The sequence below is a fragment of the Cervus elaphus genome, chromosome 3 (assembly GCF_910594005.1).
Source record: "Cervus elaphus chromosome 3, mCerEla1.1, whole genome shotgun sequence".
Lineage (NCBI taxonomy): Eukaryota > Metazoa > Chordata > Mammalia > Artiodactyla > Cervidae > Cervus > Cervus elaphus.
The window spans coordinates 40,555,841-40,568,624 of record NC_057817.1 but is presented as its reverse complement, the minus strand read 5'-3'; the positions used below and the strand labels follow the sequence as shown (position 1 = coordinate 40,568,624).

The window sequence follows — 12,784 nt, the reverse complement described above, 5'->3', positions numbered from 1 at the left end:
ACCTGCATTCAGTACTGAGATAAAGCATATATAATTTTAGATGTGTTTCATTCTGGAGTCCTTCTCTATTTGCTTTTATAATTACCGGAAATTTTTTGGTTGTTTTTGTTTTGCTTTTTGCTTTTTAGAACTTTTTTGCTATAGTTACCTGCGTTTTGTGTTAACACAAGAGAGATGCTTTTCATTGTGCAAAACTGGCTCACTTTACATGATCTGAACTTGAGAAGCTCTTATTTCTCAGGTTTCAAGACAAGTTAAATGTATGGGAGCACCTACTGGTGAAAGATGATATAGTCCTACAGACTGGTTTTATCAGACCTTGTAATTTAGTATGAGAGTTATGAAGCCCTTACGTGTATTATCAAGGGAATCCTGCTGCCAAAAAATGCTTATTGCTTAAATATTGCAAGAGAGTGGACTTAGGTGAGAAATACAATAACTTAAGAAAACTCTATAAAACAAACATCCTATTTAGATGGGAACACATCTAAGAAGGATAAGTTGTTTAGTGTTGATGTACTAAAAGGTTTCATGAGGGCTGGGATGAGGTTTGCCTCCTTCACTTCTGAATCCCTAGCATGGTAACTGACCTTGAATGTGTCATCATTTACTGAATTAATAAATGTTCACCAGTTTGGAATTTCTTCCTCAAAATATTTGAAAACTTGCCTTTTGTGCTCCTTCTTCCACAGGACCATATATCTATCATTTACAATAAAAACAAGGAAAAATATAATTTGTGTGACAAATTTCCTTTTTAGAGGAAAACAAATGCTTCTTTTTGCTTAACCAGAAACCCTGAGCCAGTTAAAAAATATACTACAACTTTGGAGTTAAAAACTGTAATAATGAAAAGTGACCTAAACTAATTAAAAGGAAGGCAATGGGGACTTGCAAAGGTTTGGTAATCAGATATTGCTAGGCTCAAACTTCAGCTCCTACAGTTTAACAGCTGCATCTGGTTGGATGAATGGCTTAACTTCCGTTCTCACTTTCTTCTTTTATTAAATTAGTTTTGTAAAGATTTAATGAGTCAACGTATACGCAGTGTTCTGTGCCTACATGTAGTGCCTTTGTTCCTAGTCATGTCTGACTCTCTGCGACCCCATGGAGTGCAGCCTGCCAGGCTCTTCTATCCATGGGATTATCCCAGGCAAGAATATTGGAGTGGGTTACTATTTCCTTCTCCACGGGATCTTCCTGACCCAAGGGTCGAACCTTTATTTCCTGCATCTTGCACATTGGCATACAGATTCTTTACCACTGAGCCCTCTGGGAAGCCCTTTTGTCTACATGATAAATAATATAAATAGTATCTATTGAATTTTTCTCTGAATGATGGTTCTCATTTTCCTAATTTTCAGTGGACTGCAAGCTTCTTGGGACAGGGACCATATTTTATTTATTCATAGAGCCTAGCACAGTGTCTGGCATATGTTGGTACTTAATAAATAAATATGTTGAATTAATAAAGAAAATAAATATTTAAACAACTATTTGGTGACTATTGTGCATGGTGCATCATATAACTTGTAACTGAAGTGTATGAAAACACTCAACAGAGTCATTTACAATATAGAAATAGGATATTTTCTATTACTGGAATGATCTGTAATTCCTTTGATCAGTCAAGATTTTCTATGATAATTTAGGAACTCACAAGGAATGTTGAGCTCAAATAACTGTGTATTGGATGAAGACTATATTACAGTGTGTTCACACCATAGCCACATTGTAGCTTTAAGTAACCACATAGTGATTTTTACCATTAAGGAATTTTTCTCATTTGCTTTCATCAGTACAACCCCTACTATACAATGCTTGCTTATAAGTGTTGATAATTGGTTTTGAAATTTTCACAAAAACTGCAAAGCCTTTTGTACTTGGTAATCAGAAAAGGCATCAGCAATTCTGAAGAAGGAATTTGCTTTTAATGAAAATATTCTCTACATCCATCTGAAAGCTCTCATGTGGCAAACGCTGCAAGTATAACTCTTAATTATACCTAAATCATACCTCTTAATCATACCTACATCATCAGACTTGTAAATACTCTGAGCTATGTGAAAGTATTTCACACTTCTAAATGAATATAATTTTGCCATAAAGTAGTTATATCAAAGACATCTCTTTTAATAAAAGTAATTACCACTTTATGCATATTTCAGAAATATGTAGCATTCTCTGGATAAGGGTTCCAATATGTAACAAACTTTTCTAGGCTTACTGAGTCAAAAAACTATTCCAAATAGATTAAAATCTATTAAAATAGGCTAAGACTATTGCCAAATATGAAATTATACTTGGAATCAAAGTCTCAAAACAAAATTAACATGGTCATTTATACCTTTACTGGAAGAACAAAATTTGACACAAAACCTAAACTATTATCAGGGGAAAACCATTCTTATCAGAAACAAATGTAAACTCCTGTTGAATTTCAAGATATATCATTCTCCTTGAGATTAATGAAGAGAGATTTTCACACATGATCTTGTTTACAAGAACACACACTATTTTAGACTCATGCTTGGCGTAACATTACATGCTGTAGAAATATAATGCAACATTTTCATAGAATGCAACTTACTTTCCAAGTTTATAAGTTAACCAAAAACAACACATTTAAAAATCAATCTCTACAAACTCATAGGTTTTTTTTGACCAAAGTAAAATAAAAAAGACGTCAAAATAATTTGGGCAAATAGATTCGTTTGAAAATTGAAATATCCTTCTTTTTCCATTCCTCACCTATAATTCAAAGATGGCTATATTCAAGGATGCTATGTTCAAAGGTGGCTATTTTACTTATCAATTTTACTCACATTTTCTGCAAAATTTAACTATAAGAATAGTAAAACATGGTATACTCATTGGACCATTTTGTAAACACTTAAATGAAACAAAAATAGAAATTCAAATTATAGTTTTTTTCCCCTCTAAGTTAGGGGATATTGGTCCTGGGAGAAAATTCAGAAAATAAATGGACACAAAATGTGCATGCAAAATATGTTTCTTTTAGAACTCTTAACATTCAAACTGCAATGTGTACAGCTTTTAATACAGAATTTTAAAAATCCTTGAATCCTGTACATTATAAATTATGAGTTCTTTACTTCAGCCAGTTGGTAGGATATATTAAATAAGGGCTAATTAAAAATCTAATATTTGCTTTGGCATTCTTTTCAAAGTTTCAAACACAATATATTTTTTCCTAAATGGTTTATTTTCAAATTAAGAAAATTAAGGCATAAAAATTATGCACATATTTCAAATAAGAAGTTTTCATTTTCTTCTACCTTTAAAAATTAAGTTCAGATAACCACCCCAGACTTTTCCCTACAGTGATATAAACTGGATGACTACTAATACATAATTTAGATAAATGAATAATATTTCTCAAGTTTTAGTTCCATACATTTTTTATAAAACCTTTGATGCCTGCCTCACTTTTCTAATAGGAAGTAGTAGTAACTGACAAATGAATAAATGAGCAGTTAAGGATACTAACAGAAAAACTTAGATGTACTGGTTTTGATTTTTATATTATATTATTTCAACTAAGGTGGTTACACTTATTGATCATTTAAAATGTCAGCGTCAAAGAACTGAAAATGTGACATGTTATGGCGTTCTATTCCAAGCATCATGAATGACATCCAGGTCTTCCACAAGTTGAAAAAGTCTGAGAGTCACTGACTTAGCAGCTATTATGGCTGTGTCTAAGTAAGCAAATGAAATCCTAAACTACTAACAACTGAGTATTTCCATTTTTCCTGGCCTATCAATGGCCACACAGGCAGTAGAGATTAAAATGGTAGTCCTGGTTTTCATATTAACTTCAGGACAATTGAATATGTAAGATTTACCTCATAAGACTATTCCATACAGATTATTTCTCATTATGTTCAAGAAATATTAAATTGACATAATAGTTCCCCTTTTGGTTGCTGGGTGTAGGGGTACATTAATATTGAGTAAGTGTGCATAGTTGTTGAAAGATTTTTCTGACATTCCTGCCCCATTTTAAGCCACAGATCAGTGACCTTTCCATTTTATACTTAATTTCCATATTTTACAGACAATAATCAAATAATGACAATACTAGCATTACTAAATTTATTCTTTTTACAACATCTCATCTTTTATTGCTATCACAGCCCGGTAGAATTTCAAGGATAATAGTGAAAATAGCACTGAACCAGGGAAACAGGAAAACTTTATTTGAGCCTGGGATCTGCCCTTAAATAAATTTGCATGATTAGGGCAAATATGAGTGTCAATTTTCCCAAAAGCAAACTAGGAAAAATAATATCTGCCTCAAAAGTTTGCCATAAGGATTAAAATGAAATGATGTAAATGAGGATTGTAAATTATATTATTATAAATTGCAAATTATAAAGTACTATTTCAATGTATATTACGACTCTGATTTTGAAAATCTCTCTATTCTTATAGCACTGCTATTTTTAAAATGTGGTGGACCCTTTGAATGTAAAAACAAGCTAAGTATTTCTGGACAAAATTTTCAATAAACAATCCTTTCAAGTAAAGTAATAGGCGGAGACAAACATTGTTTGGATACTCCTTTTCTATATTGGCAATTCTCTTTTTAAAATGAAAAAGTTTACTAACAAATACATAAGATTCTCATTAAAATGAACTTGTAACGTGCCCACGTTGAGATGCTCAAAATTTAAAATTAAAAACAGGACATTTTTTACATATAAAAGAAGCATAGCTTCTTTCTTTCAACCACTGTCATTAAAAGAATTTTTTCATGTTGAAATTACCGATCAAACTATTGTGTACACAGGTTTAGTTGACCACTATCAAAAAAGGAACATAAATTCTAGCTGTTAAATCTAACAACCATAAATGGACAAAAATATCACTCAAACTTCTAATTTTATGCACATGGTTTCAACCCAAATATTGTTCTTAAGTTGTCCATCCTCAAGATAGGTCTCATGTTTCTTAAGAATTTCAGACACATCACATACACACAGCAAATTTGCTAACTCACCTAGAAAATCCTGTTTTACATGTGAATTAGTCTTTCATTAGGAATTAGTATAAGCCATAATGACTAATCTTACATATGCATTTGCTTATTTTCTTCTGAAAAGTCAGCTCATATATTTCCTTGATGCTAAAAACATAAAACATTTCTTGCTGCCTTTTTTCCCTCTGGGCTTAGCTTAATGCAATGCATGAACTGTAACCATGTCTCTGAGCCTTTAACTAAAAATTAACATTTAAAACATATCAGAATAAATTAGGATGTTTCATCTTCATTTTTTATTGTTTTCAGCACTGAGTCTTCTCCCAAAATTTTACATAGTTCATTGAGTCTCTGCTGCATTTTGGGAACTCCGGCTAGCTGAGATTCTAGCTTTTGTTTTTCTTCACTTAGTGTTAAACGAATAGCACTATCCAGTTGTTCAAAGCGCCAACCTCCTTCACCATCAAACTGTAATAAATGAGTGTGGTATTTCCTGCGTAATCAAAATGAAATCATATTATTAGCAATAATTACAAAAAGCCATTTTACTTACAGATTTATCATTCTAATTGATATTCAAAGGCAAATTTTAAGTAAGGCGTCTATTTTACATTTGATTTTCAAGAATCCCTCAAGAGGTAAAATATTGTGATTGTTTTCACTCCCAAAATCATTAGTCTCTAGGAAATTCTATTATTTGTATTAAATTTATTTTATATTCTGAATATATGTGAATTGCAAAGGAAGACATACTATTACAATTATTTATATTCATAACCTAGTATAGTTCCTGAATAAATATAAGAATACTTAGAAAGTGAAGAAGAACTAAAGAGCCTTTTGATGAAAGTGAAAGAGGAGACTGAAAAAAGTTGGCTTAAAATTCAACATTCAGAAAACTAAGATCATGGCATCCAGTCCCATCGCTACATGACAAATAGACGGGGAAACAATGGAAACAGTGAGACTTTATTTTGGGGGGCGCCAAAATCACTGTAGATGGTGACTGCAGCCATGATATTAAAAGATGTTTGTCCCTTGGAAGAAAAGTTATCACCAATATAGACAGTGTATTAAAAAACAGAGATATCACTTTGCTGACAAAGGTCAATCTAGTCAAAGCTATGGTTTTTCCAGAAGTCGTGTAAGGATATGAGAGTTGGACTACAAAGAGAGTTGAACTGTAAAGAAAGCTGAGCGCCAAAGAACTGATGCTTTTGAACTGTGGTGTTGGAGAAGACTCTTGAGAGTCCTTGGACTACAGGGAGATCAAACCAGTCCATCCTAAAGGAAATCAGTCCTGAATATTCATTGGAAGGACTGATACTGAAGCTGAAACTCCAATCCTTTGGCCACCTGATGCAAAGAACGGACTCATTGGAAAAGACCCTGATGCTGGGAAAGATTGAAGGTGGGAGGAGGAGGGAATGACAGAGGATGAGATGATTGGATGGCATCACCAACTTGATGGACATGAGTTTAAGTAAACTCTGGGACTTGGTGATGGACAGGGAAGCCTGGCGTGCTGCAGTCCATGGGGTCACAAAGAGTTGGACATGACTGAGTGACTGAACTGAACCGAACTGAACTAGAATGGGAATAAGAACAGGAAGCAGAGGCAAGAAAGTAAAATTTTTAAAGATTATTAAGAAAATAACTAAGAAGAATAAAGGAAATACACTATCCTTTGGGAATGACTTAGTCAACATAAGAAAAATTTCTCGAAAATCAAAGTTTTAAAATGTTTTTTTAAAAATGAACTTATGGAAATCTTCTAAAGCCAGTTTTATGCTTTCATATAATTTGTTCTCTTTATCTCATGGTTCAAGTTCATAACTAGGAATTTCAGAGAGGTATAGAGATGATTTTTACTGATGAGACAGGAGGTAAACAACCTTTTCCTAAGTGAAAGTTAAGGTTACCAATCTTTGGGAAGTGTGGGGTGTATGTTTAAAGGAGGTAGTCCTGGCAGATCTGGCCTCACATGGCTGAGTCACTGCATCTTGTCACTATGCTGAAGTGGCACATGTTCTTATTTGTTCTCAGTTTTTATGCCTTTACCTTACAGGTTTTCTCACTTCTTGATTTCTTTTAAGTTCTCATTGTTATTAGTTGCTATGATCAGTGTGGATATATCAGGTCGCTTTACCCTCCTTTCTAAAATTGAAATATGATTTATATATTATAAATTCATTCTTTCAGAATGTGAAACTCAGTGATTTTTGGTATAGTCACAACCTCATGCAACCATCAGCACTATCCGATTCCAGAATATTTTCTTCATTCCCAAAGGAAACCTCATACCCATTAGCAATCCACCTCCATTTCTTTTGCTGCCCAGTCCCTGCCTACTACCAAGCTGCTCTCTGCAGATCTGTCTATTCTGGATATTTCACACATACAGATTCATACAAAACATGGCTTTTTGTTACTGACTTCTTCCACCCAACAAATGACCTAAAAGTTCATCTAAGTGTAGTATTAGTACTTCATTTTTATGGCTGAATAATATTCCATTGTATGGTATTATACATTTTGTCTATTTATCAATTAATAGAAATTTGGGTTTTATTACATTATGATTGGATGGTTTTACCATTAAGATGGGGAAACTAAACTAAATTAAACTATGTCTAAAAGGGTAAATATCACTCTTAAGCTGAAGGCTGACGTTCATATGTTTGATATCATATGACAGACATTAATCTTTTCCATATGCTTTTCAGTAACTATCTTTAGGGTTTCAACTTTTCCAAAAATTTGACCTCCCAACAGGTGGGACCTTGCAAAAATTAAATCTAAAACAATGTGTTCTTACATCAAGGGAAATTTTTTTTAAATGACAACACTGCTATTAAAATATGAGAGCTAAAACAAAAGTAATGGAAAAACAAAAGAAGGATGGTGATACAGGAAAGAGAATTAATAGAAAAAAATATCATTTTGTTTATTTCATTGTCAACTTCTCTTGGACTTTCTTAATTGTGAACCTTCAACCAGGAGCAATTTCAGAATGCAGTAGTTCAGATCTTGAGCAACTTCCACTTTCAGTGTAGATTGAAGGTTTGGCTCATCATTCCAGTCCTACAACATTATTTGGTTTCTACATGGGGGAAGAAACTATATCGGTGTTTCATGACCTATGTTCTATATTATGTGCTAAAATACTGTTTCAGGGTTTATTTTAGTCAGAGGAATTTAAAAAAAAAACTATTTTAACAGAGGCTTATTGGAAATAATCTGCAGACTTTCTGTACAAATAAGATAAAGCACTGGATAGTGGTAATTAGAAAATTGTAATTCTATTCAGGAATCACATAATAAGCTTCTATAATTTTTGATGTCTTCAGATATAGTATGGATTTTACTCTTTACAATCAACAAATTACCCATTTGTTGTATGGAGGAAAATATAATACATATTTTTCCTCTTCTGAAATCTTTTCAGGAAAAATAAGAATTTCATGTAGGAAGAAAGGATAATCAGATGATAGATTTCTATAACCTAAAATGACTAAACCAGTTCATAAATCAGAACCAACATGATTATTAGTTTACATGGAAATACACTATGGGTAGCTACGATTAAAAACATGTTTGTTTGTTTGTTTTTTGGTTAGAAAGTAGGAAATTAGATTTTATTATTTATTTAAAAATTTGTCTACTACACACCTTTTGAAATGGCCAAAATTCAGAACACTGACATCTTCAAAAGCTGATAAAACTGTGGGCCAACAGAACTCTCTTTCATTGTTTTTTGGTGGTTTAGTCACTAAGTTGTGTCCAACTCTTGCAAACCCATGGGCTATAGCCTGCTAGGCTCCTTTGTCCATGGGATTCTCCAGGCAAGAATACTGGAGTGGGTTGCCATTTCCTTCTCCAGAGGCTTTCATTGCTAGTGGAAATGAAAAATGGCATAGCTGTTTTGGAATAGTTTTGTAGTTTCTAACGAAACTAAACATACTCTTAGCAGTACAATCCAGTAACTTCACTTCTTGATATTTACTTAAAGGACTTGAGAAAATGCATGTCCACACAAAAACCTGCATATGAATGTTTATGACATCTTTATTCATAATGGCTAACACTTGGAGGCAACCAAGCCTATCTTCAGTAGGTGAATGGATAAACAAACTGTGTACATTGAAACAATGAAATATTATTTAACACTAAAAAGAAATGAGGTACCAAGCTGTGAAAAGACATGGAGGAAACAAATGATTATCACTAAGTTAAAGAAACCAATCTGAAAAGGCTATATACTGTACGGTTCCAGGTACCTGATATTTTGGGAAAGGAAAAACTGTGGACACATTAAAGATGAGTGGTTTCTGGGGTTGACGTTATTGTTGTTCAGCCTCTAAGTTGTGTCCAACTCTTTGCAACCCAATGGACTGCAGTGCACCAGGCTTCACTGTCCTACACTATCTCCAGAGTTTGCTCCAACCCATGACCACTGAGTCAGTGATGCTAGCCAACCATCTCATTCTTTGTGGTCCCCTTCTCCTCCTGTCCTCAATCTTTCCCAGTATCAGGGTCTTTTCTAAAGAGTTGGTTCTTTGCATCAGGTGAACAAAATGTTAGAATTTCAGTTTCAGCTTCAGTCCTTCCAGTGAATATTCAGGGTTGATTTCCTTCAGGATTGACTGGTTTGATCATTTTACAGCCTAAGAGATCTCAAGAAAATTCTCCAGCACCACAATTCAAAGCATCAATTCTTCAGTGCTCAGGCTTCTTTATGGTCCAACTCTTACATCCATACATGACTACTAGAAAAACCAGAGCTTTGACTAGATGGACCTTTGTTGGCAAAGTGATGTCTCTAATTTTTAAAACACTGTCTAGGTTTGTAATAGCTTTCCTTCCAAGGAGCAAAGGTCTTTTAATTTCATGGTGGCAGTCACCGTCTGCAGTGATTTGGAGCCCAAGAAAATAAAATCTGTTCTGCTTCTACTTTTCCCCCTTCTATTTGTCATGAAGTTGTGGGATTGGAACTCATGATCCATGGGTTAAGGAGAGGGATAAAATGGCAGAGCACAGAGGATTTTTAGAGCAATCAAATACTCTGCATAATACTATAAGGATGCATTTTCCAAATTTGAGGACATATTGAGTGCAGCACTTTCACAGCATCATCTTTTAGGACTTAAAACAGTCAACTGGAATGCCATCACCTCCACTAGCTTTGTTCATAGTGATACTTCCTAAGGCCCACTTGACTTCACATTCTAGGATGTTTGGATCTAGGTGAGTGATCACACCATCATGATTATCTGGGTCATTAAGATCTTTTCTGTATAGTTCTTCTGTGTATTCTTGCCATGTCTTCTTAATATCTTCTGTTTCTGTTAGGTCCATACCATTTCTGTCCTTTATTGTGCCCATCTTTGCATGAAATGTTCCCTTGGTATCTCTAATTTTCTTGAAGAGATCTCTAGTCTTTCCCATTCTATTGTTTTCCTCTTACTTTGCACTGATCACTGAAGAAAGCTTTCTTATCTCTCCTTGCTATTCTTTGGAACTCTGCATTCAGATGGGTATATCTTTCCTTTTCCCCTTTGCCTTTTGCTTCTCTTCTTTTCTCAGCTATTTGTAAGGCCTTCTCTGACAACCATTTTGCCTTTTTGCATTCCTTTTTCTTGGGGATGGTCTTGATCCCTGCCTTCTGTACAACACCATGAACCTCCATAGTTCTTCAGGCACTCTGTCTATCAGATCTAATCCCTTGAATTTATTTCTCACTTCCACTGTATAATCCTAAGGGATTTGATTTAGGTCACACCTGATTGGTCTAGTGGTTTTCCCTACTTTCTTCAATTTATGTCTGAATTTGGCAATAAGAAGTTCATGATGTGAGCCACAGTCAGCTCCAGGTCTTGTTTTTGCTGACTAGAAGTTAGAGCTTCTCCATCTTTGCCTGAAAAGAATATAATCAATCTGATTTCGGTATTGACCATCTGGTGATGTCCATGTGTAGTCTTCTCTTGTGTTGTTGGAAAAGGGTGTTTGCTATGATCAGTGCATTCTCTTGGTATGTTAGCCTTTGCCCTGCTTCATTGTGTACTCCAAGGTCAAACTGGACTGCTACCTCAAGTATCTCTTGACTTCCTACTTTTGCATTCCAGTCCCCTATGAGCTATTTCAAATGCTAAAAGGTGATGCTGTGAAAGTGCTACACTCAATATGATAGCAAATTTGGAAAACTCAGCAATGGCCACAGGAATGGAAAAGGTCAGTTTTCAACTCAAACCCAAAGAAAGGCAATGTCAAAGAATGCTCAAACTACAGCACAATTGAACCCATCTCACACACTAGTAAAGTGATGCTTAAAATTCTCCAAGCCAGGCTTCAACAGTACATGAACTGTGACTTCTAGATGTTCAAGCTGGGTTTAGAAAAGGCAGAGGGACCAGATATCAAATTGCCAACATCAGTTAGATCATATAAAAAGCAAGAGAGTTCCAGAAAAACACCTACTTCTGCTTTATTGACTACCCAAAGCCTTTGACTGTGTGGATCACAACAAACTGTGGGAAATTCTTCAAGAGCTGGGAATACCAGACCACCTGACTTGCCTCCTGAGAAATCTGTATGCAGGTCAAGAGGCAACAGTTAGAACTAGACATGGAACAATAGACTGGTACAAATCGGGAAAGGAGCATGTCAAGGCTGTATATTGTCACCCTGCTTATTTAACTTATATGCAGAGTACATCATGCAAAATACTGGCTGGATGAAGCACAAGCTGTAATCAAGGTTGCTGGGAGAAATATCAATAGCCTCAGATATGCAGATGATAGCACCCTTATGGTAGAATGTGAAGAAGAACTAAAGAGCCTCTTGATGAAAGTAAATGAGGAGAGTGAAAAAGCTGGCTTAAAACTCAACATTCAGGAAATGCAGATCATGGCATCTGGTGCCATCCATCCATGGCAAATTGATGTGGGAAACAATGAAAACAGAGACTTTATTCTTTTCAGCTCCAAAATCACTGCAGATGGTGACTTCAGCCATGAAATTAAAAGATGCTAGCTTCTTGGAAGCAAAGCCATGAACAACCTAGACATCGTATTAAAAAGAAGAGACATTACTTTGCCAACAAAGGTCCATCTATTCAAAGCTATGGTTTTTCCAGTAGTCATGTATGGATGTGAGCTGGGCTATAAAGAAAGGTCAACACTGAAAAATTGATGCTTTTGAACTGTGGGGTTGAAGAAGATTCTTGCGCGTCCCTTGAGCTGCAAGGAGATCCAACGAGCCCATCCTAAAGGAAATCAGTCCTGAATATTCATTGGAAGGACTGATGTTGAAGCTGAAACTCCAAAGTTTGGCTACCTGATGCAAAGAACTGACTCATTTAAAACGACCCTGATGCTTGGAAAGATTGAAGGTGGGAAAATGGGACGACAGAGGATGAGACAGTTGGATGGCATCACCAACTCACTGGACACGAGTCTGAGTAAACTCCAGGAGTTGGTGACAGACAGGGAGGCCTGGCGTGCTGTAGTCCGCGGGGTCGCAGAGTCAGACACGACGGAGCGACTAAACTGAACTGAACTGAACTGATGCTGAAGCTGAAGCTCCAATCCTTTGGCCTCCTGATGCAAACAACTGACTCACTGGAAAAGACCCTGATGCTGGGAAAGAACAAAGGCAGAAGAGAAGGGGATGACAGAGGATGAGATGGTTGGATTGCACCACTGACCTGATGGACATGAGTTTGAGTAAGCTCCGGGAGTTGGTGATGGAAATCTGGCATGCAGCTGCATCCATGGGGTT

At 35.4% G+C, this 12,784-nt stretch overlaps 1 protein-coding gene across 2 annotated transcripts in view; it reads right to left on the bottom strand.

The window, feature by feature from the left end:
• Window positions 1-3,214: 3,214 nt before the first annotated feature.
• ABCD2 (ATP binding cassette subfamily D member 2) overlaps window positions 3,215-12,784 on the bottom strand; it is an 84,309-nt gene continuing 74,739 nt past the window's right edge. For both annotated transcript variants that reach the window (XM_043886983.1, XM_043886990.1), the window contains exon 10: window positions 3,215-5,498. In XM_043886983.1, the coding sequence (XP_043742918.1) occupies window positions 5,279-5,498 (220 nt within the window). In that variant the 3' untranslated portion in view covers window positions 3,215-5,278. The remainder of the gene's footprint in view (window positions 5,499-12,784) is intronic.